The following is a 27,524-nucleotide window of genomic DNA, read 5'->3' on the forward strand; positions in this document are numbered from 1 at the left end:
AAAACTTTATCAGCTTTTCCTGGATTTTGTGAAAATTATTCTTTTTAAATTAAAAACCCCAAACACGCAAAAACATAAAGGAAGGTCACTGCACATAGATGGTAGTCTCCTGGGGCGGGGGGGGGGGCTTCTTCATCACTGTCTCTCTGAAGTCTTTTTGCTGGTTCAATATTTGCCTATTGAACTTGCCCATAACTGAGCTCTGATGATCCTAGTTGCCTCTGCTTCCCTGAGGCATCTTGAGCCTTACTAATGTTTTTGATTATTAAGAACAAATTGAAACTACAATTTCATATGTCCAGGATAAGTTGGACTTGGTAGCAAATAGATAGGGGAAGTTAACATGGGCAGCTGAGCAGCACAGACACGAATGCCTGGTCTACACTTACAAGATTTACCAGCATACTTGTTTTGATTAGGGGTTTGATCTTTTTACCAAAATAATTAAAATGGTTAAAGTCCTAGTGTGAATGAAGGTAGACTGGTATAAAGGTGGCTTAAGCCTGGTCTACCCTAAAAGTTAGGTCGACTCAGCTACATTGCTCAGGGATGTGAAAAATGCTCAGCACCCTGAGTGACATAGTGAAGTCGACCTAACTCCTGGTGTAGATAGTGCTAGGCCAGTGAAAGAATTTTTCCATCGACCTGGCTACCATCTCTCGGGGAGGTGGATTACCTACACCGATGGTAGAACTCCTCATGTCAGCATATGTAGCGCTTCAGTGTAGACACTGCAGTGTCACAGCTGCTTGTGCCCCTGTAGCCTTTCAAGTGTAGACAAGCCCTTATAATCGCTGTAGTTGTTCCTTTCTGTAAAGGAATATCTATACTGTATAGAGCACCTTAATACTAGTATAATTGTGCATCCACACTTGGGTGTGGAAGGGTGGTATCACTAGCTATACTGGCACAGTTAAAGTGGTACAACTTTCTAGTGTAGAGAACCCCTTAGTAATTGTCCTACCAATGGGACAATAGGTAACATGTGTATAAGAAGCACTTTGAAAGGCCTTTCTTTTAATGTGTATATTATATCTCTCTCTATATATTTGTGTAAATTATTTACATTTAATGTAATCTGAACAAGTTGGCAGCTGTAGTTTAAAAAAATGCTTTGGAGTAGGAGAAATGATTTAGTAGTCTTTGTCTAAAGTAAATGATATATGAACAAGTCCTGTCCAGAAATGATAATACTTGTAATAAAGTAAAATGGAGAACGCTTCCTAATTCCAGTTTGTGTGGGGAACTTTCTGACACACTTCTGCTAACTGTGGTGCCCTTTGAAGTTGCATTTGAACTACTTTACCTCCAGTAAGAGCCTATCAATATTGTTGTTACTTTAAAACTATTTAGGAGAAAGTCTTTCTGCTACACTAAAACATCTGTTAAAAATTAGTTGTACGTAGTGCTGTTGCCAGGTGCTGAAGAATAGTTTTAATATAGTACATGTTGTACTTACTACATCTATAATAGTGTGTTTCTTACTATATCCAAACCTATTTTTCCATGATCCAGTACTGAACTGCTCCTAGCAGTTCACTTTTTTTGCTCTGCTGGCTGGTGTGTCTGAATGGAGACCCAGTGTAAGAGGATGCAAGTTTACTGGAATTGCATCCTCTTACACCAGATCTGAATTTGACCTGTAGTGTTTTAGTTCTAGAGCAGTGGTTCTCAAACTTATTTGATTGCATCCCCCTTCTTTGTGTCTGTGGTGATTTACCTCCTCCCTCTCCCTCCACCACACAAGTACATATATGGATATGCGGCGGTGGTGCTTCACTTGAATCAGTTTCATGTTCTTTATTTTTCATTTGAGTTGGGGGTTTTTCCGTTGCATGAATGAGCCAACTATCCATTGTAATAAGAGCAAAAGTGAAACTGTGATTGTGGTCCATGCTTACTATTAAATGTGTATACCATGTCGTAACAAACAGATTAACATATAAAGGGCAACGACTTTGTATAATGCTATGCAAGCTTAACAGAAATCCATCAAAATGCACAGCGCCATCTGAGGACCTGACATGTCCAGAGGAATCAGTTTTGCTAGTTGTTCATTGCTGTGGGCAAAATGTACACAGTAAGTTTTTTCTTCCCTAAAACTGCTTGCTTTCCTTGGTGCTGGTGGGTGCTCGTGCCCTCCGGACCCCGCCCTTGGTCCTGCCCAGACTCCACCCCCTCCCTGCCCCTCTTGGACCCCTCCCAAATCCCCACCCCAGCCCCGCCTCTTCCCCAGGCGCGCCGCATCCTGCTTCTCCCCCTCCCTCCCAGCGCTTGCTGCGCGAAACAGCTGTTTCACGGCGCAAGCGCTAAGAGGGAGGGGAGAGAAGCAGGACGCTGTGGCGCGCTCTGGGGAGGAGGCAGAGGCGGAGCTGGAGTGGGGGGACGGGGAGTTGCTGGGGGGTGCAGAGCACCCACCAATTTTTTCCCGTGGGTGCTCCAGCCCCAGAGCACCCACGGAGTTGGCGCCTATGCCCCCTAGAATACATTTTGTGCACTCCTCGGAGGACCTGCCCCCCATTTTGAGGACCTCTGTTCTAGAGACATAACAGACTCTAAAGGTGGCTTGCGGGGGCGGGGGGGGGTGGCGAAAGAGAGAGGGGCTGCAGATTATATTTTGATATTCTGTAAACTCTCAGGCTTTCATTTTATGCACAATACTTTAGCGGGCCTTGAGATTCACAAGTAAAACTGCTGTGTTAACAGAGGTTGGATCAGGTCAGCTTTTATGTCTGGTTTTCAGAATGGACCCTAGATCCCCTTTAAAGATTGTATTTGTATTTCAATACATTGCTTTGCTTCACAGAGCCTATAGCACTGAAACCGGGGTAAAATCCTGGACCCGTTGAAGTAAATGGGAGTTTTGTGATTCACTTCAATGTGGCCAGGGTTCCCACTCTGAATTGTTCATGATACACACTATATTATAGGGATACCCTCAAGATATTTTAAATAGTTTGTAACAAATATGAAAAGAATAGGATTTGGACTCCTTGATTTCTAAGCTCTTTGGGGAAGGGACTGTCTCTTTAAATTTGTACAGTGTCTAATACAGTGAGGTCTTGGCCTCTAGGCACTATTACAGGACAAATTAATAATAATAATAAATAAAAACAGACTTCTATAGGCTGCTGGTTCCTGGCTGTGTCTCCTAATGGGAAGTGTGCAAGGGCAAAGGAAACAAATGCATTGGGCCCTGCATCCTAGCCATGTAGTCCTTGCTGACTCTGAAGCTGCTGTGATCTCACCTCCTTTTTGAAGAAACCTGGTTCTCCTGTCTGGGTGGTAGGTTGTAATGGTCAGCAAGTTATGCAATAGTATTCATTTTTCTTAGGTAAAACATGTTGGGACCAAAGTAATCCCTGGCTTAGCTCCCATGGTTTCAGTGGGATTACGCTAGGGGTGAAACGAGCTGAAAGCTGCTGTTTGGTCAATCTGAGCCTCTTTCTTTAGGGTCTGGAAGGGAACATCAGGGCTTTGCTAATGACATTTATTCTATTCAAGTGACTACTGCTAGTTTTGTTAACTTAAGATTTCACTGTAACAGCATGGCTGTCAGTTGTGTGATGTTTTGGGGTGTCTAGTATCACCTCCGATTCCAAGTAAAGGACACAGCTGAGTTTCAGAAGAATGAGTATAACATTATGTGCATATTGATTTCCTACTTAAAGTTTTTAACTGTATCAGAAACCAGTGGTAAAATGAAAATAAAAACCACTTGATGCTTCTCCACACTTGCTGAAGAATGTATTTTAGATGACGGTTTCAAGTGAGAAAGCAGGAAGATCTTGACAAATACTCCTTCTGCTTCATTATGGAAGTTTTAACGAAAGCTTTTGTTAATCGGTATTTTCTTTCTCAAAGTTGATCACAAAACTCTTCAAAATATGTGACGTTTCTAGGCAGAATTTCTCTTAGGGTGCAGGTATATATGTTTTATTGAGTCATCTCTGAGGCAGACTTGCATGTACACAGACACGCTCCTGTCTCCCTTTCTGGGCCAAATTTTGAAAAATTAGTGCTTAAGTTGCATTTGTAAGAAGAAGTAAGTACCCTTGAAAACCAGAAACTGTGGAATGGGATTTCATATGCAGATGGATACTGGCACATGCAATTGCTTGTTTTATGTGTGCAGATACATACTATGAGTGTAATTACCATGTGCAGAACTTTTCCTCTCTTCGAAAGTTTGGCACACTCTGTTTCTCAAAAGCTGTTGGTTCCCTAAAACTGTAAATTGCAACCTATTAATTTCATATCTGTAACACCCAAAATGTTTTAAAGAGAGTAAAGTAAACCTTACAAAAATAAGACGAAAATCTGAGTAAACTATGTGGCTGCCATTTTGGATTTACAGTCCTTGCCTGAAGAATATTTTCTCTTTATTTCTGGAGGAAAATTAAGTTAACTTGTCTCCTGTGGACAAAAAACACAAACAACTGAAAAAGCAAATACTTCTCTAGAAATGACATAATCCTACATCCCTTGTTTTTAAAATCATGATTTTACTCGTAGATGAAATTCATCCTGGGTGGAACTCCACTGTAGCCAGTGCATTGGCATTATGTTTCATCAAATGAATTCCTGTAGAATTTCTGAATCTCTTATATTGGATAGTAGGACTTAGTGGAATGTTAAGATAGGCTGATCTTCTCATCACACTAATTCTGTTCATTAGTATGTATTATCAAAATAACTTGTAACCTATGGATAATGATTAATTATGAATATTGACTAAACAGGATTTAAAGTATTTATAGACAGAACTGAAGAAAAGTGGTATGCTTCCATATATCTATTCTAAATGCAATTTAGATCCAATTTGTATTCGGTCCGAGGAAAAAGGATCAATTTTATATTTGCAGCTGAGTAATTACGTTCACCTAAGTTCTCCTTCAGTGCATCTTGTTCAGTTTTTGTGACTTGAAGAAATGGTGTGATATAGTGTGGTGTATGCTCTTGGGGTTAAATCTCCTTTTTTCTCTTCTGCTTTACTGAACAGCTGTCTTAGTATGGGCAGTGTAACTTGATATAATAGCATATTTTTGCCCTGGTCTATTAGCACAAATTTGTAATGGTTGTTTTGGAAAATGTGCTATGAATTTATTGCAAGACCTTCACATTAGAGTAGTTAATTCAACTTTACAAATTCCTGGCACTTGACTTTCATCTTTCTTAACAAAACTGAATCTGTGACTTGATGCCTTGAAGTCAGCAAAACAAATGGTACTTTAACAGCGGTGTTTACTTTGATCATTTTTCAACATTTGTGCTCTAGCCTTTCACGTAGTACAAATTGCTTTACCAGAGTAATGGGGCAGGAACCCATGGACTGTTTTTGTAGTTGCGTTGCTGTGGTGATATTCAGCCTTCCATGAAACTATCATCTCCAGGGAAACAGAAACCTTTGCAGCTGTCTTAACCTTGTAGATACTATGTATGTTAGATATAAGCCTTAAAAGAGCTTTTTACAAACTGTATAGACAGTGGTTACATGCATAATTACCCACACAAATATTGTTTGCTAGGTAATACTTGCTTTAGTTTGATAGCTGTGTCCCCTATAAAACATGTTATGTTTTTGAACTCGTTTAATAGTTTTAAAGCCTTTTACAGCATATATTAAATGATTTTTCTAACTGACCTGACAACTAGACCTTTTGTATGTATCATTTCCCACCTGCAACTATATATTTTGTTGTTGAAACAATTGCCAAAGCAAGAATGATTTTTTTTAATGAATTTGCCATCATTTTGACTATATGCATTTTGGCATAGCCCTGAAGTTAAATTTTGTCTATGAATGAATTACTTGGGGGAGTGAGTGAGCGTGACCCAAAGGAGGCGAAGAGATAGGCAGACAGATTCTGGAAGAACAGAACTATTTTGACATACAAAGCTTCTGGGACTTAAGCTTAACTGAAAGGACTGTTGTTTAAAAGCATGCCCAGAAATGTTAAATGAATGTTTATGAAAATGTTAACTGTGATACATCAATAATCTAAGTGAAACCTTCATCAAGGGAGGATACTGGGACATGTGCGTATTACTAATGCATAAAATGCTAATAGTAATTCCAAGGGAAATGGTGAAAGCTCCATCATTTAGGGCATTTTAAAAGGAGGCTGGATAAAGCAATAGAAACTATGTTGTAGCTGGCTGGTAGATGAACTAGATGACCTAATAGCTCTTTGCCACATTTAATTATTCACTTTTTATTTTAATGTTGATATTGTCTGACTTAAGTGCTCAGGTAGAATTACAAGTGCCATCTAAAATGGAGGATGACTGCTTAATAGCTGTTGGCTAAGATATTATGATGCTGAACGGAATAAAAATGTAACATATATAAATAGTTTAACTATAAATTAGAAGGATGGATGGGGGAGTATCGCTTCATAAGGCATCATATAAAATACAGTAACTTCCCTACTGCTTTCAGGTAAATCATGGGTGAAATTCTGGCCCCCTGGGTCTTTCACTGTGAACTTCAGTGGAGCCAGTTTTTGACACTATGTCTTCATAGCTGTTTGTACAGAGCCTAACATGGTGGGGCTGCGATTCTTATTGGAGCCTCTTGGCACTACGTAATATAAATATTTAATAATAATAATAAGCATTCAGTCTGAGGAAAATACAAAAAGAGAACAAGAAGGAAAAACTTTCTATTTAACTTCTCTTCTGCTAACATTTTCTTTAAATACACTCTGGCTTACTGGTTTGAAATGGTCAAATACTCTTTTATTAATTTGTTTATGTAATACTTACAGTATGCTAGTCACTGTCCAGACATTGAAGAGGGGAAATCCCTGCTTTGAGGAGCTCACAGTCGAAGAACAGATAGACAGGCACTCGGAGGTTAGGAGAAGGGGAACAACAAATAGGGTTCTTTTTATTCATGTATGCTAGATTCATTGTGAGCAGCATGGCAGACATGGTTTGTGAAGAGGGACTTAGATGTACGCGAATGCGCTCAGAGAGGTGGTACCATAAATAAGGAACATTGTCAAGGAGGCAGTTTTGCAAGAAGCTGATGGACAAGCAGAAGAGGCTGGGAACAGTTGGCAGAACCAAAGTGGCAAGAAGCTTGACAGGGTCGGATAAGCAGAGAGGGGCAGAGTTTTACACAGAGATTTGAATGTGCTGACATAGCTTACACTTGATGCAGTAGCACTTTGGGAGCCAGTGGAAGGATTTGAAAAGAGGAGTGACATGATCAAAAATGGCTGCCACACTGCAGGCCAGAGGGATGGGGAAGATGGTGATGTCAACAGTGTTACAGAAGAGAGGCAAGTGGAGAAGTTCTTTGCTCAGTGCGCCTCAAAAGAAAAATAGGAGGAAACTACACCTGACTGTGGATCAAGACCTAAATTAAATATATTGTAGAAATCGTATTGTACTTGTATTTAGATTATTAATTCAGCTTTTAAAATCTGACAGACCCATTAGCAAAAAAATAGCAAATGACAGGAATGGAGGTGGGGGATAAGGGGCTAATGGAGACTCACTGACTTAGGTGGGACCTGAGGAGTAATGAGACGGAGAGTGTGGGGTCCCGATGGCTCTGCTTCTGAGAAAGAGCTGGGACTGAGGATTCCATCCACTCTGGTGGAACATCATGACAAAGTCTTCTAGAAAAGTGTGCATTTTTTTGCACGTTATTTCCATTGAGTCTGGGTCTAAGAGGCTTCCAGGCCTATGTTTAAGATAAGTTTTGTTTTGTTTGTTTTTTCTTGGAGAGGATAACAATGCAAAATTGTGCTGGTTTTGTGTTTCGTTAGAGAATTTTCACAAAAAGACAGATTTTACTTGCGAAAAATTCCTTTTCAATTCTAACTTTCTGTGACTTTTCCCAAGGACCAGCGTGCACTTTTCTTTTGGGAATGTGGGAAGACTGACATATAGTTTAATTCCTCCCCATCCCCTCAGCCCAGCTAGGAGCCACAAGACGGTTGCAAAGAGGGCAGTGTTGTGTCTATATGGCAGGTGGGCCCATGTGCTGAAGCCTGTGGGGAAAAGCCAGATTCAGCAATGATGATTAAAAAAAACTAAAGAGTGAAATAGCCAAAACCTACTGGAATAACAACCAAGAATTCTTATGGCACATCCAGTCAGGGTAATCCCTCTGACTTTCCAGCTTCAGCAATATGGTTGTCTTTTTTTTTTTTTTTTTTTTTTTTTTTTTTTTTTTTTCTTTGTCTCTCACAACTTTGCTGACAAGCAAAATCTTCAGAAAGTCTAAGATGGAGTCAAACTTTGTACTTCATTATGTGGACTCTAGTTATTAGTTTTGAACACAGTTGTTTGAGATCAGTTTAAATATAGATAATGATGTAGCTTCATTTTCTTATTACTCAATGGACCTGTACCAGGTGCTGCAGAGATGGAATTTGCTGGGTCTATTAGTAAAACTTGACAAATGCTTCTTTTGTCATAGACTTGACTTCTGTGGTTTAAAAAACAAAACAGCAAATCCCAGGGGTTCTAAATAGTAAGAATTCTTACTAATTCTCTGCAGTAGAAAGACATTCAACAGTCAAGTATTTTGCATTCAACAGTGTATATTGTGTTATGAGTTCTAAATAGAAATTCCCTATTAAAATCAGCTGGGAATACTTCTTGTAAAAAAAACAGGACAATGTTGGCTAATTAATATTATTTTCTAATCACGGGCATTCAAGTACCTGTTTCTTAATTTTTCTATATAGAGGGTTTTTTGAGGTATTCTCTTAATTTTTTAAAAAGTCATGGAGGACTTATAATTATGATTTATTACCTTACTTGGTAGGAAAGGGGTATATTAGAGTCAACAGGGTCCAGAAAGAATTAGCTGTCATTGATGGGTGGAAACGGCATCAAGAATAAGGTTCCCAGGCATCCGGGTTTTGACCAGAATGCCCAGTCAAAAAGGGACCTTGACGGCTCTGGTCAACACCGTTGACTGGGCCACTAAGGGCTTGTCTACACTGGCAATTTACAGTGCTGCAACTTTCTCGCTCAGGAGTGTGAAAAAACACCCCCCTGAGTGCAGCAAGTTTCAGCGCCATAAAGTGCCAGTGTAGACAGTGCACCAGCGCTGGGAGCCGCACCCCTCAGGGAGGTGGGGTTTTTTTAGAGTGCTGGGAGAGCGCTTTAACGTTGCCAGTGAAGATGTGCCCTAAAAGTCTGGTCAGTGGTGCAGCGGGGTTAAGGCAGACTCCCTGCCTGCCCTGGCTCTGCGTGGCTCCCAGAAGCAGCCAGCATGTTTGGCTTCTAGGCTCAGGGGTGGCCACGGGGTCACCGCACGCTGCCCCTGCTCTGATCGCTCCCATTGGCTGGGAACTGCATTAGCGCCTGTGGGTGCAGGCAGCACACAGAGCCCCCGGCCCCTCCGCCTCAGAGCCAGAGGGATCTGCTAGCCACTTCCAGGAGTCACCTAAGGTAAGCGTGGCCTGGAGCCCACACCCCATACCCCCGTCCATTCCCCAATCCGCAGCCCCAGATCAGAACCTCTTCCCACACGCTAACTCCCTCCCAAAGCGTGCACCCCAACTCTCTGCCCCAGCCCTGAGCCCCCTCCTGTACTCAAATTCCCTCCTGGAGCCTGCATCCCACACACCAACCCGCTGTCCCAGCCCCTTCCTATACCCCTCAGCCCCAGGCCAGAGCCCCATCCTGTACCCCAAACCCCTCATCCCCTGCCCTACCTCAGAGCTCACACCCCGCCAGAGCCCACGCCCCCTCCTGCACTCCAAATCCCTCAGCCCCAACCTGGAGCCCCTCCTGCACCCCCAAACCCCTCATCCCTGGCCTTACCCCAGAGCCTGCACCCTCAGCCGGAGTCCTTACCCCATCCCGCACACCAACCCCCTGCCCCAGCCAGGGCCATCCTTAGGATTTATGGGGCCCTATGCAGTATTATTAAACTGGTGCCCCTATGTCCGACGCCAGCATGTGTATTTTAGATAAGGATGGTCTTTTGAAGGATTTATTTAAAAAACTATATTTCTGAAGATCCAAGCATTTAAGGCTAAAGATGAATATTCAGATTGTGCATCTAAAAATCTGTGCAAGGATTTTTTAGAGATATGATTTTATAATCTTCAGCAACACACTCATGGAATATTTTTAAAGCATGTTTAATGCTAAATCAAATTTAAATTTAAATGCTAAATTTTAATGTTTAACTAACATGTTCTGAGTAAATATTACCATAATGCGCAACTGTTTTTGTCAGTAAATTCAGAAACTGACAAATGCCTATTAAATGGCTTCATTACCACTTGAATGGCTCTTTAACAGTTTCAATGTTGTGCTAATAGGTCTGGCAGACTGGAAGGCTTTTTCACTTTTAAGTATCTGATCCCCTCCTGAGGAAGACTCACCAGGCTGCAGCAGCCAGCTGAGGTGGGAGCCTACAGGAAGGGTCAGAACAGGTATAGGAAGAGGCGGGAGGGAAGACATTAGGACCCAGGGGTGCCCCAAATTTTCGGGTGCCCTACGCAGCCACATATGCTGCTGACATGGGTGTGAGATGGCAGGTGCATACACTTTCCAGTAGTAAATATAACTTTCCTTTCTCTCATTCTTCATGTATATGATACTCTTCTCCTCTTTCTCCTCCCACGCCCAAAGGTCCAGATAAATCACTAATGATTGATAAATGCAAAGTAATGCACATTGGAAAACATAATTCCAACTATACATATAAAATAATGGAGTCTAAATTAGCGGTTATCACTCAAAAAAGAAATCTTGGAGTCATTGTGGTTAGTTCTCTGAAAACATCCACTCAGTGTACAGCGGCAGTCAAAAAAGCGAACAGAATCTTGGGATTCATTAAGAAAGGGATAGATAATAAGACAGAAAATATCATACTGCCTCTATATATAAATCCATGGTATGCCTACATCTTGAATACTGCGTGCAGATGTGGTAACCCCATCTCAAAAAAGATATATTGGACTTGGAATAGGTTCAGAAAAGAGCAACAAAAATGATTAGGGATATGGAACGGCTTCCGTATGAGGAGAGATTAATAAGACTGGGACTTGTCAGCTTAGAAAAGAGACGACTGAGGGGGGAATATGATTGAGGTCTATAAAATCATGACTGGTGTGGAGAAAGTAAATAAGGAAGTGTTATTTGCTCCTTCTCAGAACAGAAGAACTAGGGGTCACCAAATGAAATTAATAGGCAGCAAGTTTAAAACAAACAAAAGGAAGTATGTCTTCACACAATGTACAGTCAACCTGTGGAACTCTTTGCCAGAGGATGTTGTGAAGGCCAAGACTATAACAGGGTTCAGAAAAGGACTAGATAAGTTCATGGATAGGTCCATCTATTGCTATTAGCTAGGATGGTGTCCCTAACCTTTGTTTGCCAGAAGCTGGGAATGGGCGACAGGGAATGGATCACTTGATGATTACCTGTTCATTCCCTCTGGGGCACCTGGCATTGGCCATTGTTGGAAGACAGGATACTGGGCTAGATGGACTTTGGTCTGACCCAGTATGGCTGTTTTTATGTTATGTGTGGTTTGGTTTGGTTTAACCCAAAATAACAAATTCTCCAAAGTTCTCTTCCGTGGGTGTCCCCTTTTGGCTGCTCTCATCCTCTCCACTCAATGCCAGCAACGAGGTTTATCCTTTTCTTTGTCTCCTGCAGACTGAGTTGCTGGCCACGCTTGCAACTCTCATCTTGCCCTTTGAATGTGAGCGTGATCAAAGGTCTGGGGAGGATTTCATCTCCTCCTCAGTCATTGGGTGGATATCTTCACTCTCCAAGCAAGATGAATATGTTGTGCCCCCCCAGCCAGCTACCTTAGTGGCAGAAGTTCTTTCGCTGTCTCTGCAGCACATCCTGTTGCTCTAAAGAAAGCAGAAGGCACTACAGATTGATCAGTGACCTGTGGGCATTGCTGGCTTGGGGAGAAGAGGAGGAAGCTGGTGATCTGTGTGGCAAAGGCTTGTGGGATATAGTGGTAGAGCATGGTCTATTGGCTGGAGAACCCTACCTATATAGAACCTTAGTTAGATAGACTGTACTAAGAGCCATTATAAACAATGAACCTTTATTGCAGCAGTGTAGCTGATTTGATTACTCTTTGTGATATTCCGAATACTAGCTAGTCTCAAACTTCTTTATAGTGTGAATCACACAAATAGTCTCTTAGGCACTGCACTCCCATTAATCTTTATGTGGAACACCTCCCCTCCCGTTGGTGGCCATGTGGGTCATCTAACTTTCCTTTCATTGTCTTGTGGGACCACCTTTAGGGAGACAGCAATCCACTACTGCTGTTGATATTCTCCTAGAAAGAATAGAGCACTGGCTTTGTTCCTAGCCTGTTGATCACAGATGATTCTTTCTGTTCCTTTGTTCCCTGCAGGTCTAAGGAAATACAGGGGCTTGGTTATAAAGCCCATTATTTTGTACTGTAAAGTCCTGTTTACCATACCTTTTTCCACATGGCCCTTTCAGAAATTCTACTAATTTTCTTCTTATGTATTCCTTTGTAGGCCTAGATTTCTGCTGGAATCCCTTCTCTAGGAAGGTCAGGGCTGGTGTAATGCTATCTTCTTGTGTTACTGGACTTGTTGTTCCTCTTGTGTGTGTTTTTGTTTGTGTTTGGTGGTTGTTGTTTTTTGTATTTTCCAGGTGTGATTTCAGTCCCATCAGTATCAGCAGGTTCAGGCCTCTTGCTAGACAATCTCTGCAGCCTTTTATTTAGAGATCGGAAATCTGAGCTACCCGTGCAGGTTGCAGTTCTTTTGGTTTATCTCTGTGTTCTCTAACCCTCAGCTTAGTGGTTTGACCTTCTGCCCACACTGTTTTTGATCAGCTTTTGCCAAGGTTTTCTTAAATACTTTTGCAGCATCTTCAGAACACAAATGTCAGCACAGACTGACAGTTTGGGAAGGGCTAATCCATCAGTCTTGGGTCAGAAGCTCTGAATTCTAGAAACCTTAATGTATGTAAAGATGACCTGTTATTCAATCAGTTTTATATTTCATTTTGTTTTGAACAGTTAGAGGGAAATAGTCACATCTTTTTCTGTTGCTCTGCAGGTCACGTTACATTTGAATCCCATTTCCTCAGTGCACATTCACCATAAGCCTGTGGTGTTCCTACTGAACTCTCCTCAGCCCCTGACCTGGAAGCTAAAAACAGAAAGATTGGCATCTGGAGTCCGAAGATTTTTCTTCGTAAGTATACCAAGTCCCCTGCTGCTCTGTAACACAACACGTGGAGTGAATGGTATTCATTTTGAAGGATTTTAAGCGTATCTTTAAAAAACTTAACAGAAGATCAAGTTTCAGTGTGAGACTCTGGGGAGCAATTAGGTGGCATGGGAAAGCAGTTTGGGAAAGTGCCCAGTTACTTGTTATGTGAATTTTAAAAAAATAACTGGTTTTGTGGAATCTACCTATTCTGTGATTATTAACTCTAGCAGTACTTCTAGTTTGAGAAGTTGTGTAGCCTAGGACATATCACCTGTCCTGATTAGACGTCTTAAATGTACTATAATGCTAAAAACATCAGAGCAATAGGAAATCTTACAAGTAGCTGCTAACTGTGTGGTCTGTCACCAAAATACAAATACGTATAAGCTGAGCTTCTCGTGTGTACAATGCAAAGTTTATTTCTTACATGAGGTTTTGTTGCACTGCTAGGAAAGACCAAACAAAATCTAAAACGAAGCCATTAGTGTTTCTCAAAAGGCTGGAGCACTGCTTATATGGCAAGCTCCAAATGCTACCTTCTGTTTCTTAGAGACTAACCAATTTATTTGAGCATGAGCTTTCGTGAGCTACAGCTCACTTCATCGGATGCATACTGTGGAAATTGCAGAAGACATTATATACACAGAGACCATGAGACAATACCTCCTCCCACCCCACTCTCCTGCTGGTAAGCTGTTAATGTCTTCTGGAGTTTCCACAGTATGCATCCGATGAAGTGAGCTGTAGCTCACGAAAGCTCATGCTCAAATAAATTGGTTAGTCTCTAAGATGCCACAAGTACTCCTTTTCTTTTTGCGAATACAGACTAACACGGCTGTTACTCTGAAACCTACCTTCTGTTTGTAAATCGTGTTCTTTCAGTTTGCCAGGACATTCAAGTTTCCTATTTGTAGTGAAACAGACTGGTGGTTTGGATTAGATTTTTAGCATATGACATAATGTCTAAGGATGAGTCTTCTCTATTAGAATTGCAGCTTTACTATTTTCAATCATAATCTCAGAAGTAAACATTATTATTTATAGCTGCAGGATATCCATCTGGGGCTTAATTTTGCTTTTAAGGCACAGCTGGCAATGGTGGACAGTACAGTGGTGCACTGCCCAGTGAGAGCTTCTGGAGTCATTGTGCCTCAGGTAAAATGCCACCAGGAGTGCAAAGTGAAGAGGATGCACTGTGTACTGCCCCTGCAGCTGGCCAGCTGCGGTGGTAGACTCCAGTAACCCTAGTATTCAGTGGAATGCAAGGGCTGCTATTTTCCTCAAGCCCTGTTGAAGAGAAGAGGGGGGGTTTGAGCCCTTAATGTTTTAAACTTTTGAAGGACCTGATCCTGCTTCTAGTTAAGTTTGTCAAAATTCAGATTGGCTTCAATAGGAGCAGGATTGAGCTCTATCCTGTGCATCTTTATGGCTAATTTCAGATACACTCAAAATAGCATGTAAAGTAGCAACCCATTGTCTCCATTTCGACCCAGCCCATCCTGGACAATGTCCTCAAAGACTGTCCAGTTCATGGCACCAAAAAAGACTTTACTAACAGTAGGCTGTGCAGAGCATGACCCTCCCTTTCCATATTCACATGTGGGACAGCAGCAAATTAGTTGCCAGTGTTGACATTTAAAGGATCATCACTAAGCATCTGCACTAATTTAGTCACTGGGATGAATAGCAGGTGCTCTGTAGATGCAGTTAGGAATCACTGCATCGGTTTATGCCTGCTTCCCATGTGCAAGGTGTTCTCCATAACCACGAGGAATAGAGGTTTGGGGTTGTTTTTGTTTTGTTTTGTTTTTTAATAGAATGCTGCATCCAAAGGGTGCCATAGCACTGACTCAGCACGACCTGCTGCAGTTCGAGACCTGCAGTGCCTCCCAACCCAGCATTTCATTCTCTTCCTCTCCCTTCACTGTTCAGGCATGTCTTCACTGCAGTTAGCCTGGGTTCTTACCCAGATATTATACCTAACTCCCTGCCTGTCCACATAAAAAAAAATCTCACCTCAGTTTAGTGATGCTTTAAACCTGGTCTAGCTGCCCTGACTCAGGGTGTGAGGTAGAGGTTGGGTTCTGCTTTCACTTGGGCTGGGAACCCAACCACTTTGCAGTGAGGATGTAGACTAAATCACTGGAGTTCTGTCAGTCCTCCAGTACCTTTCCACAATTCTCTCTCTGTGCCAAGAAAGACAGTCAAGTTTGCCCACAATTCGCTGGGAAAGAATCAGAGCAGCTCAGCTTACAGCAGCACACAGAACCACAGACTGTGCTCCTCAGAAGTCCAAGTGCCGCATATGGGGGAGTGCAGCACCAGTGAAGACACAGTAACTTGGGTATGGCTTCATAGGGTGGCTAGGCTAACCCCAGTGCTCATCATCCAGGCTAAATCTGCAGTGAAGACATACATACCCTAGAGGCTTCCACTCTTCCCTCTCTGGCCTGCAGGGTTTGGAAGCACTTTAGGTGATCCTTATTTCAAAGTGAACCATGGAACATTCATACACAATATTTCTAACTTAGGGAGTGAAAGGCACCCTTCCTTCTTGCCACAACAAGAGTCTTGCCACTAGCAAAGTCTGACACAGTTCTAGCTCAAGGTTCCGTTAGGTGTAGAATGAAGGATGTGTTACCTGGTCCTCTTTGTGTTAAAATATTTTGGCTTATCCATGCACCACTTCAGCTTTTTCTCTGTTGTTCACTTCTCTTCAACTTTTGGTCAAGGTGGAAAACAGATTATTCTGAATCTTAATTACTAATGTGTTCTTTCCTAGCAGGTTTCAAATTTAAATAAATTCCTTATTTTATTTCCACAAATTATATGTTCAAAGCAGAAATGTAAGTCACACATTCTGCTGCAGTATCATAACTATTGTGTCTGTCTCTATGGAAGCATTTCCCTGGGCTAATTGCTGACTTTCTAGCTTTTCTTTCAAGCATTTCACAAAACAAGTAGATATACTTTTTTTTACCCCAATTGTGTTTTAATGCAATCTGCAGTTTCTTTAGAGATTAATCCCCAACCAGTAAGGAAAATGAAGACATGAAAAGATGTTCAGCTGGCTAGTTTATGGAATTGAAGTGACTAAAAGAACAGCAAACCTCACACCCAAGCCAAACACTTTAGTTAAAAGGCCCCAGTACTGCAGAGGATGATAATAGTAATAGCACATAACGTAGTCCTTTGCACGCACTATACAAAGGTTATCAGCTTTATTAGCCCCAATTTACAGGTGGGGAAAGTAAGGCACAGTGAAGGTAAATGACTCATCCAAGGTTATGTTGTGAGTCAGTGCAACAGCCAGGATCAGACCTCTTTCTCTTTGTTACCACTGTGGTGCTCTGACCATTGTACAGTGCTGCCTCCTGTCTGTGGAAGATTGTATTCAGTTTTTCATTGGAACTAATTTGTTCAAGGAATGCAACAGAAGAGACACAGAGTTGCCGTTTTAAGATAGAACCACTTTGGAATAGAGATGGGCTCAGGCTACAAAGATCAGATCAGGACTTTCCCAGAATTCAGGAGAATTCGATCCATTGTAGCCCATTACACAGACAAGGGCCAGTATTTGAATCTGAACTTTCTAACAATATGCTTAGAGTTGGGATTTTGTATCATGCCTGACTCTGTTTTGGGAAGAGATCTGAACTATGAAAAGAATCCATTGTTTCTTAGTATAATTTTAAATGTAATTAAGAAGCATAAGTATCTAGAAATCTTCCTGCAAGATACTTTAAGGTAGAAAAATGTAAAAAGCATTTCTGAATGGTTTGGTGCACATGGAAAAAAATTAAAATATTTTTTTTTACCTTGTTATACACATAGTTTAATTCAGGGAAAAGTGACTTGGGTAAAGTGTCTATTCATAAATGTAATGTGAGTGCCTCACAGTTTAGCCATTTCTTTACAAGAAGTTCCTGTTTATCGGTTAAGCCAAACAGTGGACCAAAATATTACTAAAATCCTACTACTAAACAACAAAAGATCTACTATGATTTACATTTAAAGTAGGGTATACTGCATCCTCTTTAGAGTGCTGTGCACTTGAGCCTTGCCTCTTACATTGTTAACTTCAGTTTGCTTTAACGTAATCTTTTATACAATGTGAGTTGAAGTGAGATAATGCTTCTAAGCCCTGGTCTACACTAGGACTTTAGGTCGAATTTAGCAGCTTTAAATCGATGTAAACCTGCACCTGTCCACACAATTAAGCCCTTTATTTCGACTTAAAGGGCTCTTAAAATCGATTTCCTTACTCTACCCCTGACAAGTGGATTAGCGCTTAAATCGGCCTTGCCGGGTCGAATTTGGGGTGCTGTGGACACAATTCGACGGTATTGGCCTCCGGGAGCTATCCCAGAGTGCTCCATTGTGACTGCTCTGGGCAGCCCTCTCAACTCAGATGCACGATTGTTTGCTGTTGCTCTGACGCAGGGAGGGGCGACTGACGACACTCTTACAGGGAGCTAAAATCAACAAAGGGGGTGGCTTTACATCAAGGAGTATTTCAGGCAGGACTTCACGGAGGGTTCCAATAAGAAATGATGCACCTAAGTTATTGTTCTTATTGGAACAAGGAGGTTAGTCTGGCCTCTGATTGATACATGGCTAGATTTACCTCGCTGCACCTTCTCTGTGAGTGACTGCAGTGTGACCTAGAGGAATGAGTCCCCTGGGCGGGGGGGGGGGGGGGTTTGCAAATGAGTACAAAACAAATCTGTGTCTATTTCTTGGTTTGATACACTCCATCTACCTTTTACATCTTTGGCTGGCAGCAGACGGCGCAGAAGGACTGCATGCCATCCACATCTCATGGCTGCTCGGCAGAAGATGGTACAATAGGACTGCTAGCCATCCTCATCTCTTGCCTGCCCGGCAGAAGATGATGCAATAGGACTGCTAGCAATCCGTATCACCTGCCTGCTCACCATAAGATGGTTCAATAGGACTGACTGCAGGACTAAAAAGAATGACTTGATCAAGTCACTCCAAATTTAGTCCCTGCGCCCATGTCTGCCCAGGCGCTCCTGATTGACCTCACACAGGCGACCAGGAGCACCTCAGACATGACGATGACGGCTACCAGTCCTATTGCACCGTCTGCTGCCACAAGGCAATGGGTTGCTGCTACTGTGTAGCAATGGAGTACCACGTCTGCCAGCACCCAGGAGACATACAGTGACAGTGAGCTGAGCGGGCTCCATGCTTGCCATGGTATGGCGTCTGCACAGGTAACTCAGGAAAAAAGGCGCGAAACGATTGTCTGCCCTTGCTTTCATGGAGGGAGGGAAGGAACGGGGGGCCTGACGATATGTACCCAGAACCACCCGTGACAATGTTTTAGCCCCATCAGGCATTGGGATCTCAATCCAGAATTCCAATGGGCAGTGGAGACTGCGAGAACTGTGGGATAGCTACCCACAGTGCAACGCTCCGGAAGTCGACTCTAACCTCAGTACTGTGGAAGCACTCCGAGTTAATGCACTTAATGCACTTAGAGCATTTTCTGTGGGAACACACACACTCGAATATATAAAACCGATTTCTAAAAAAACCGACTTCTATAAATTCGACCTAATTTCGTAGTGTAGACATGCCCATAGAGTTGTAGTGTTATAAATAGGAGAATAGTGTTGTACTATGAACAGGGCACTGGACTGAGAGTAAGAAGTTTCCCACTCATCCAGTGATTTATTGTGTAATCTTCCTCAAGTCACCTCATCTCTTTCTGCCTCATTCCCCCATCTGTAAATTTAGGATTATATTACTTACCGACCTTGACAAAATGTGTTGGGATCTTGGATAGAAAGTTGCATTTAAGAGCTAAATATTATTATTCTATCAGTATATTATTATATTATATTGTATCCATAACAAATTATGGTCATTTAGATGCAAATTTTGGACCCACTCTGCATTGTCTTGGGCATCACTGAGATTCAATTGCTGGCATCTAGCAAACGATAGCAACTCACAACCTGGGCAACACTGTTGAAATGAATGGAGTTACATGGTAAACAAGTCACAGGAAAATTTAGCCCAGTGATGTCCTCATTGTAATGAGAAAGATGGGATCAGTGGCGAAGTCAAGATAAATACTATAATCCCCGTCCTCACAAGTGACCCAATAAGGATTGCAGTATTGTAGTCTCTGTACATAGTGCTGTACAAAAGGTTAAGTGGGCTAATTTCATCTTACTCCCACTGTTTTAGTTTGGTTTTACTACACTATTTCTTAGTAATAATTTCTTTTGTATTTTTTTTCAAAAAGTATTTTGAAGGGTGAGATTGCTGCTGGGGCTTGGTTTCTGCTGACAGTGTGCTCTGTCTGAAGCTGTGCTGGCTACCTAGGAAACAGCAGTATGATCAAGAGTGTTGAAGTTGTGGGCAGTGAGTCAAATGATGAATTTCTGTATATGAGTCACAAAAAAGTGAATGCATGATGACTAAATGGTTTTATTTTTTATTTGCATGGTGAACAAAACTGCACTGAACATTAGGTAGACTTTATTTTCAAACGCTTGGTTAGAACATGAGTTCTGCACTGCACTAACTGGTTAATTTAGTAGCAGTGGGGAAATAGTTGAGATTTGTATGAGAAGAAAAATCGTAACTGATTTGCTTTATTTATTCCAAAAGTAGATTTATGGGTATTGGGTATTTTGAAGTCCTGTGATGCATTGCAACAAGGGTTGCATTGTAGAATGGGTGCACTCACTTTACTCTGGAGATGCAAGTTAAAATCTCAATTAGGTCACAGGATGAAATGTATTTGGTCCTGACTGGATATTTTTACACATCATAAAAACACCATACAGTTTGATCCAGGGTCTCTTGAGCAGAGAGCTGCCAGACTATCAGGATTCTGTAGGTCAGAATTGAGTATTGCAATTGATATAACTAGATTCTGATGCCTGAAAATTTATAAAAACAGCTCCCAAAACCTGTAGAAAACATCTTGCCTGTGCTACAGCTTGGGGGTGGAGGGGAGGCTTGCAAAAAAACCAACCAAACAAAAACACCATGCAGAAGACAGGTATCAGAGTGGTAGCCGTGTTAGTCTGTATCAGCAAAAACAACGAAGCGTCCTTGTGGCACCTTAGAGACTAACACATTTATTTGAGCATAAGCTTTTGTGGGCTAGAACCCACTTCATCAGATGCATGGAGTGGAAAATACAGTAGCAGGTATATATACAGAGTACATGAAAAGATGGGAGTTGCCTTACCAAGTGGGGAGTCAGTCTAACGAGACAATTCAGTTGGAGTCCGTGTTTGAAGTTTTTTGGTTCACGAATTGCCACTTTTAAGTCTGTTATTGAGTGACCAGGGAGATTGAAGTGTTCTCCTACTGACTTTTGTATGTTACCATTCCTGATGTCTGATTTGTGTCCATTTATCCTTTTACGCAGAGACTGTCCGGTTTGGCCAATGTACATGGCAGAGGGGCATTGCTGGCACATGATGGCATATATCACATTGGTAGATGTGCAGGTGAACGAGCCCCTGATGGTGTGGCTGATGTGACCTATGATGGTGTCCTTTGAATAGATATGCAGACAGAGTTGGCACTGGGGTTTGTTGCAGGGTTTGGTTTCTGGGTTAGTGTTTTTGTTGTGTGGTATGTAGTTGCTGGTGAGTATTTGCTTCAGGTTGTGGGGCTGTCTGTAAGCAAGGACTGGCCTGTCTCCCAAGGTCTGTGAGAGTAAGGGATCGTCCTTCTGGATAGGTTGTAGATCCTTGATGATGCGCTGGAGAGGTTTTAGTTGGGGGCTGTAGGTGACGGCTAGTGGCGTTCTGTTACTTTCTTTGTTGGGTCTGTCCTGTAGTAGGTGACTTCTGGGCACCCTTCTGGCTCTCAGTCTGTTTCTTCACTTCACCAGGTGGATATTGTAGTTTTAAGAACACTTGATAGAGATCCTGTAGGTGTTTGTCTGAGGGATTGGAGCAAAGGTGGTTGTATCTTAGAGCGTGGCTGTAGACAGTGGATCATGTGATGTGGTCTGGATGAAAGCTGGAGCCATGTAGGTAAGCATGTAGGTCAGTAGATTTCTGGTATAGGGTGGTGTTTATGTGACCATCGCTTATTAGCACTGTAGTGTCTAGGAAGTGGATCCCTTGTGTGGACTGGTCCAGGCTGAGGTTGATGGTGGGATGGAAATTGTTGAAATCCTGGTGGAATTCCTCCTTCCCTTGGGTGCAGACAATGAAGATGTCATCAATGTAGCACAAGTAGAGTAGGGGCGTTAGGGGACGAGAGCTGAGGAAGTGTTGTTCTAAGTCAGCCATAAAAGTATTGGCATACTGTGGGGCCATGCGGGTACCCCTAGCAGTCCCACTGACTTGAAGGTATAAACACCTTTGCTAGGAAAGTGAAACATCTTAGTGCAGAAATGAGAATTAAATTGCCATAGAAAATTTATACTCAGTCCTTTGTGACTTTCTGGCAGAAATCATCATGTGTAATTATTTATAACTGTTTATGAAGAACCTGATCCTACAACCCTTACTTTGAAAGGTACGTACTTAAGTAATCCTAGTGAGTAACGGATATGAGCCCTGAAAGCACTTATACAAATGAGTAACTTTACTCATGTGAACAACCCTAATGACTTTAAAGGGATTACTCATGTCAGTAAAGTTAGTAAAATGGAGTCTGGGGGAAGGTGGAACAAGTTAAAAAAAATAACAACAAATAACTGTATTATATCTGTTGGCTTGACATTTAAAAAAAAACCTTACAGTAGTGAAAAAAATTGATTCCAGGATAAAGCTTAGTAATTAAAAAACATTTATGAATTTCTGAAGGGGAAGGAGGGAAGCTGTGTACTCATTATTTCTGCCAAAAGTTGGTTTACTCTCTTTACTTGACAAAAAAATATGGCTCAAATATTTTGGGTCTCTGCCACCAAACCACAGGCAGTTGTATGGTTTGCACTACATTTTGGATGATTGACAAAACTCACTGAAAAACAAGTGCTATTTGTTTTCCTGTGCCTAGTGTTTAACGGGAAATCAGGAGGCTAAATTTCCAATCACTTGTTAAACAGCTGCAGATGTAAGCAAAGTGCCCTGCTAGAAGAAGAGTGAGATAGGATAGGAAATACATAACTAGTGATAAAATGTGTATAAATAGTGACCTTTCATGATTGCAAGAGAATGCAGCTGATTTTCAGTGTCGGGAAATTGTGCTTAGAATAATTTAAAAGGACATTTACAATTTATATTGGATTGAGAGGTTTTTTTAAATCTCTATTGTTTCTCCACTCAGAAGCCTGAAAATAATTCCCCATCCTTCCAGTTTTTGCCCTTTTCTACTTGGCAAATGTCTCCCACAGAAATATTTTGAAATAACTTCAGCATAATATACTGGTTTAATTAAAAACAGTGTTCAGTGTACAGTAACTTCTGTAGGGCTTTATCATGCCAGAAAATTGCTCTGTGAACTTTTGTCACATAGACAAATTCAGAATACTACAAAGTATTGTTTTTATAGGGGCTACAAAACTGGAATCTTACTCTACTTTCATGCACATCAGGTGGAAGCTCAGGCCACTCATGCTGTTGCTTTTTTAAAGTTATGGGCAATAGATGAAGGATTTATGGGGGTAGAGGTGATGGAAAATGATAGGTTAAATATATATTTAGAATCTGATGGACTATCCAAATCAGATCAAATTTTACAGTACAATAAATCAGATGTAAGCCTAAAACTCCACTAGTGTTTCTTTAAATAACTGGATTTTTCATTTTAAAATTGTTTCACAAAGGAATCCGAGAAAGGAGAGGCAGCAATTCGACTAAGCTACACAAACAAGCTACACAATTATGAGGCACATGACAAACATATCTATATATTACAGTGACATCCCAAAACATTGTTCTGAACTTTATAATATGTAAACACCTTTCAGCTATATTGTGTATCGCTTTCTCTGGATTTGAGCCAGGCAGGAATCTTTGGAAACAGGGCCGGCTCTAGGCACCAGCAAACCAAGCATGTACTTGGGGCGGCACATTTCAAGGGGTGGCATTCCGGCCAGCCTTTTTTTCTGCTTGGGCAGTTGTGCTCTCAGAGCTTGGGGCGGCAAATTTTTTGCTTGGGGCGGCAAAAAACCTAGAGCCCTCCCTGTTTGGAAAAGCTGCTCTATGCTTCAGCATGAGTGTAACAAGGTTTTACCCTATCTAGCATCCTGTCTCAGTTTTCCTTCCAGGACTCTGCATCCAGCTGCTTTTGAGTCCGGCTACACTCGTTGGGATCAATTTATTAAAACAATATCGTCAAATGTCAACTTAAATCAAAACATGTCTTTCTCCCACTCCAGTTACTTCAGCCTCTTGCTGGGCTCAACAGTTCTTTCCAAAACCTAGGTCCTGCTGCCTAGTATTTCTTCAAGCCTCTTAGGCTATAGCTCCTGCCTTACACTATAGCCAGGCCTTTTCATATGGCTGGTGTGAAGAGCCCCTGCCCGTATCCCCTTACCTCCTCTGTATCCCCTCAAGTCTCTGCCCTTCCTATGACTGGTCAAGCAGGGCTCCCTCTTATAGGAAGTCCCACCCCGCAGCTAATGCCAGGTGACAGGAAGCCTGACTCTTAGGACCACCACTCCATATATGCATCCTTGGCCTGACACTAAGCCAAGACATGAAGGTAAAGATGAGCAGCCATATTGGTACCGGAGAGTGAAATGTGTTCCCAGATGGCAGTTTCGCCCACCTCTTTCTTCCAGTGAGAAACTAGAAGGGGTGGAGCTGGCATTCAGGGTTATCCTCCTCCCTTGTATCATTATGGCTCCTCCTCCTCTTCTCTTGCTTCAGTGGCTAGGTTTACTGTGCCACAGGAAATTAGTGCTGTACCCTGTGGAAGTTTGCAGAAGTGGGGAGAAGGCTTCTGCATCCCACTAAAGGAGCCTAGTGATTAATGTGGAAATAACAAATCACTACAGTGTGTGTTAGTCCTCGATTTCAGTGGAAACCAGGCAGCTGTAATGACTTGCATGTCTATATCTTAGTTCTCGCCTTCTTTTCTTCCTACTAAATTGAAACGGATTCCTAGAAATATTCTAGTAGACTCTATCAGAAGCCTTTAACAGACTTATTTAGTTTGTTGATCTTTATGTGCATTCAGTTGTGTAAGTTAAACATGTCAGTTTTGAATATTGTTACGCATTCAGATAAATTAATGTGACATGTATGGCTAGTTACATATGATTAATATAGATAATCTCCCACTAAGATAACTAACCTGTGGAGGCAGAAGGAACCATCTTGAATGTGTAAACTGTTTTCATTCACCAATGGAATATTTATGAAGTTGTTTAAAATGGGGCATTCAAGTTAATATTGCCCCTGAGGCGCTATTACTTGCATAATAAGCACTCACTCATAAAATAAGTCAAGCACAAAAGGACCTTGGCAGCATTACAAGGACACATTTTCTATAAGGCTGAATAGCTCTCTTAAGAGAGACATATACAGGATCTTCTTTAGAATCAGGGACATATGTTTTTTTTGTCTCTGGACAATCAAAGGAAATCCCTGTTGCAGTGCGAGTTCCCCTCTGTGACCAATATGCTGCTGCTGGATAGGAGCGTGTGCAGTAAGACAATATCTCTTCCTAAATAGTTTTTGTTTTCTGTAGAAATTCTCTCCAAGCCCCAAGAATGGATATTTTTGGAGGAGGGAGAGAATGAGAATATTGCATGGAGAAAGGGATGTAGCTGCCCAGTTCTCATTTACTTGAAAGGCAGAATAGCCCTTAGAAATACTTTCTGTTCTGTGATTAGTAACTTCCCTCATCGGTATCTTTTGGGCCTGCACACTGTTTTTCCAGACTTAGTGTGTCAAGTTTGAGAAATTCCCCTTCACTCCATCACCTGAGAATGTTCAGTGCATTCAAAAGGAGAAGAAATGGTGACAGCAGTACTGAGGGCATTAGAAATCACCACATCAAATGCAACAGCAAGAAAGAGTGTACGGGAATACTTTTTCCACCCCATGACTATGAAGCTAGCAAATAAAGAAGGAGATGGAGTGAGAGGACAACAGCATGCCTGACACAGTGTGTTGCTAGCCAACCAATTGAGCTGTGTAGCACTCAGATAAACGTTATAAATATCTTTGATTGAATGATGGTACTTTTAATTTCAGTGCACCTGCATGTCCGGGGTGCTTTAAGGAGTAAGGCTGCTTTCAGAGAGATTGGTTCTATAGGGTAAGTAGTTAATGTACAAAGGCAGGTGTTGAAACAAAGTGATGGTTGATTTTTTTTTTTCTTTCTTTCTTTTGGAAGAGTTTGTTGAACCCAGTCCAAAAAAAATAATGTGGTTGGCTCACTTAACCTAGCCGTAAGTCCTTGTAGTAAAAATCCCAGAACTGGCAGACAAAGCAGAGTTCTGATCTTCTTTTTCAAATCTGGTAGTGGGACCAAAATTTCATATGCAAACTTGTGCATGATTTTTTAAAAAGTGAATGAAAAGCTTAATGTGTATTTAAAGATGTTTTATTAGCTATCTAACATCTACATTCTATAATATACCCTTACATTTGCTAGTTGTTTTGCCTTCTGTCCTTCAGTTTGTTCCTGCTTAGATCTTGTTGTCAGCTTCATTCCCACAGGAAGACATTTGTCATGCCAAAGAATGTTGTAGAGTGTTTAAAAGTTTTAATTAGCAAACAAATAGAAAATCAAACGAATTCTGAGGAGGAAACCTATGCTGTTAACAGACATGGGATCAGTTGAAACATAAGTGGAAAATAGAATGAAAAGTGCATTGCAGTAAGCTACCACATGATAATATATTTTTCAGCTCAGTGTTCAAAAGTATCCTTTCTTCCTCTGCATAGAAAGTTCTCAGTCAATGTGTCTTTAAAATGAATCAGATAAGTAAATGTCAGAACAACATGCCTGCACTAAAATTTTATTTGAAATGATGTAATAACTTACGGTCATTAATAGTAGATAACCATTTCCATCCAAAGATCCCAAAGTTTTTCTATTGTCAGATGAATTATGTTTCATGACACTTTGGTCTTTAAAGCTCATAGGCCTGATATTCATTTATAGTAAGGCACCTTCACTCGGCATTTTCAAGTGTTTAAATGACAATCAGGACCCACATTTCTTCAGTACTGTGTAGCATAACTGTGGTAATTCAGGGTTTATCTTATTGCTGATAGTGGTAAGTGCAGTGGTATACTGGTGTCCATTGACTTCTAGTGTAAAGTCATAGCTGATCAAGGCCCTGATCCTGCAAACATATATGTGCTTAACTATATGCACAAGAATTGTTCCATGGGACTAACTCACATATGTAAAGGTAGGAACATGCATAAATATTTGTAGGGCCTAATTAATTACATTTTAGGGTATGTCTATGCTGCAGTGAACACACAGTGGCCCAGCAGGCTCGTACTTGGATTGTTAGTCCATACTAAACCTCTGCCACCATGTCATCACTACTATTGTTACCGGTGCTATCTAGATTAAAACTTGTAAGGCACCTTGTATTACACCTTAATATGCAATGTGAACATACCCTTAGAGATGTGTTGGGTCAAATTAATCCATTGTGTAGCTGCATCTCGGACACTGGAATTTCTCCAGAAATTGGTTTGGCCCCAATTTAAGGCAGACTTCAAAATCTGTGTTATAAAATGATTAATTCTTTTAACAAATTGTACTTTTCTGTTTAGGATATGTCTCCTTGTTGCTGCCTTTTCCCAAAACCATAGAACTGGGGTTATTCTACTGTAGACAGACTTTAATGGGGACATACAGGTGCTCAACATCTTTGAAAATCAAGCCATAATTGTCAAATACATTTTAGACAGAGTGTTTTGGTCCCTCACTTTTTTTTCCTATGGTATGCAGAGTTTACTTTCTTGCTTCAGAAATGTGCTAAACTCGTGTATCTTATGTTGTGCTGAATATAATCTTTTTATGAAAAATGTTTTATGATAATCATATGAACAGCAACAAATAAAGATCATCCAGAGTTGAAACAGATGTTAGACTAAATTTTAAAACTATTCTGGCAAAGCGATAAAGGATTCCTAAGCTATTTTCTGTGTCAGGTCTGGTCAAAATGAACTCCGAAGTACAAGGGTCTTCTCTCTTCAAAAAAGAGAAGTTTATGTGATCTGTGCAGTGTGTCCTCGCAAAAAATGATTGATAATACTAACAAATATCAATGGATGTAGGAAAGAACTTTAGAAGAGTTTAACATGCTAGAACATACAAGCTGTTTCTCCACTTTGATGAGCATTTGTATTTGCTAAGCAGGTTGGTTTACAATGTCCCAAACTGGTA

The 27,524-nt window shown here is 41.2% G+C and overlaps 1 protein-coding gene across 20 annotated transcripts in view; it reads left to right on the plus strand.

Annotated features, from left to right (window-relative positions):
* TGFBR3 (transforming growth factor beta receptor 3) overlaps positions 1 to 27,524 on the plus strand; it is a 173,799-nt gene that overhangs the window by 92,087 nt on the left and 54,188 nt on the right. For all 20 annotated transcript variants that reach the window (XM_037906425.2, XM_043552686.1, XM_043552690.1 and 17 more), the window contains one exon: positions 13,050 to 13,187. In XM_037906425.2, coding sequence (XP_037762353.1) covers positions 13,050 to 13,187 — 138 coding nt within the window. The remainder of the gene's footprint in view (positions 1 to 13,049; positions 13,188 to 27,524) is intronic.

The sequence above is a fragment of the Chelonia mydas genome, chromosome 8 (assembly GCF_015237465.2).
Source record: "Chelonia mydas isolate rCheMyd1 chromosome 8, rCheMyd1.pri.v2, whole genome shotgun sequence".
Lineage (NCBI taxonomy): Eukaryota > Metazoa > Chordata > Testudines > Cheloniidae > Chelonia > Chelonia mydas.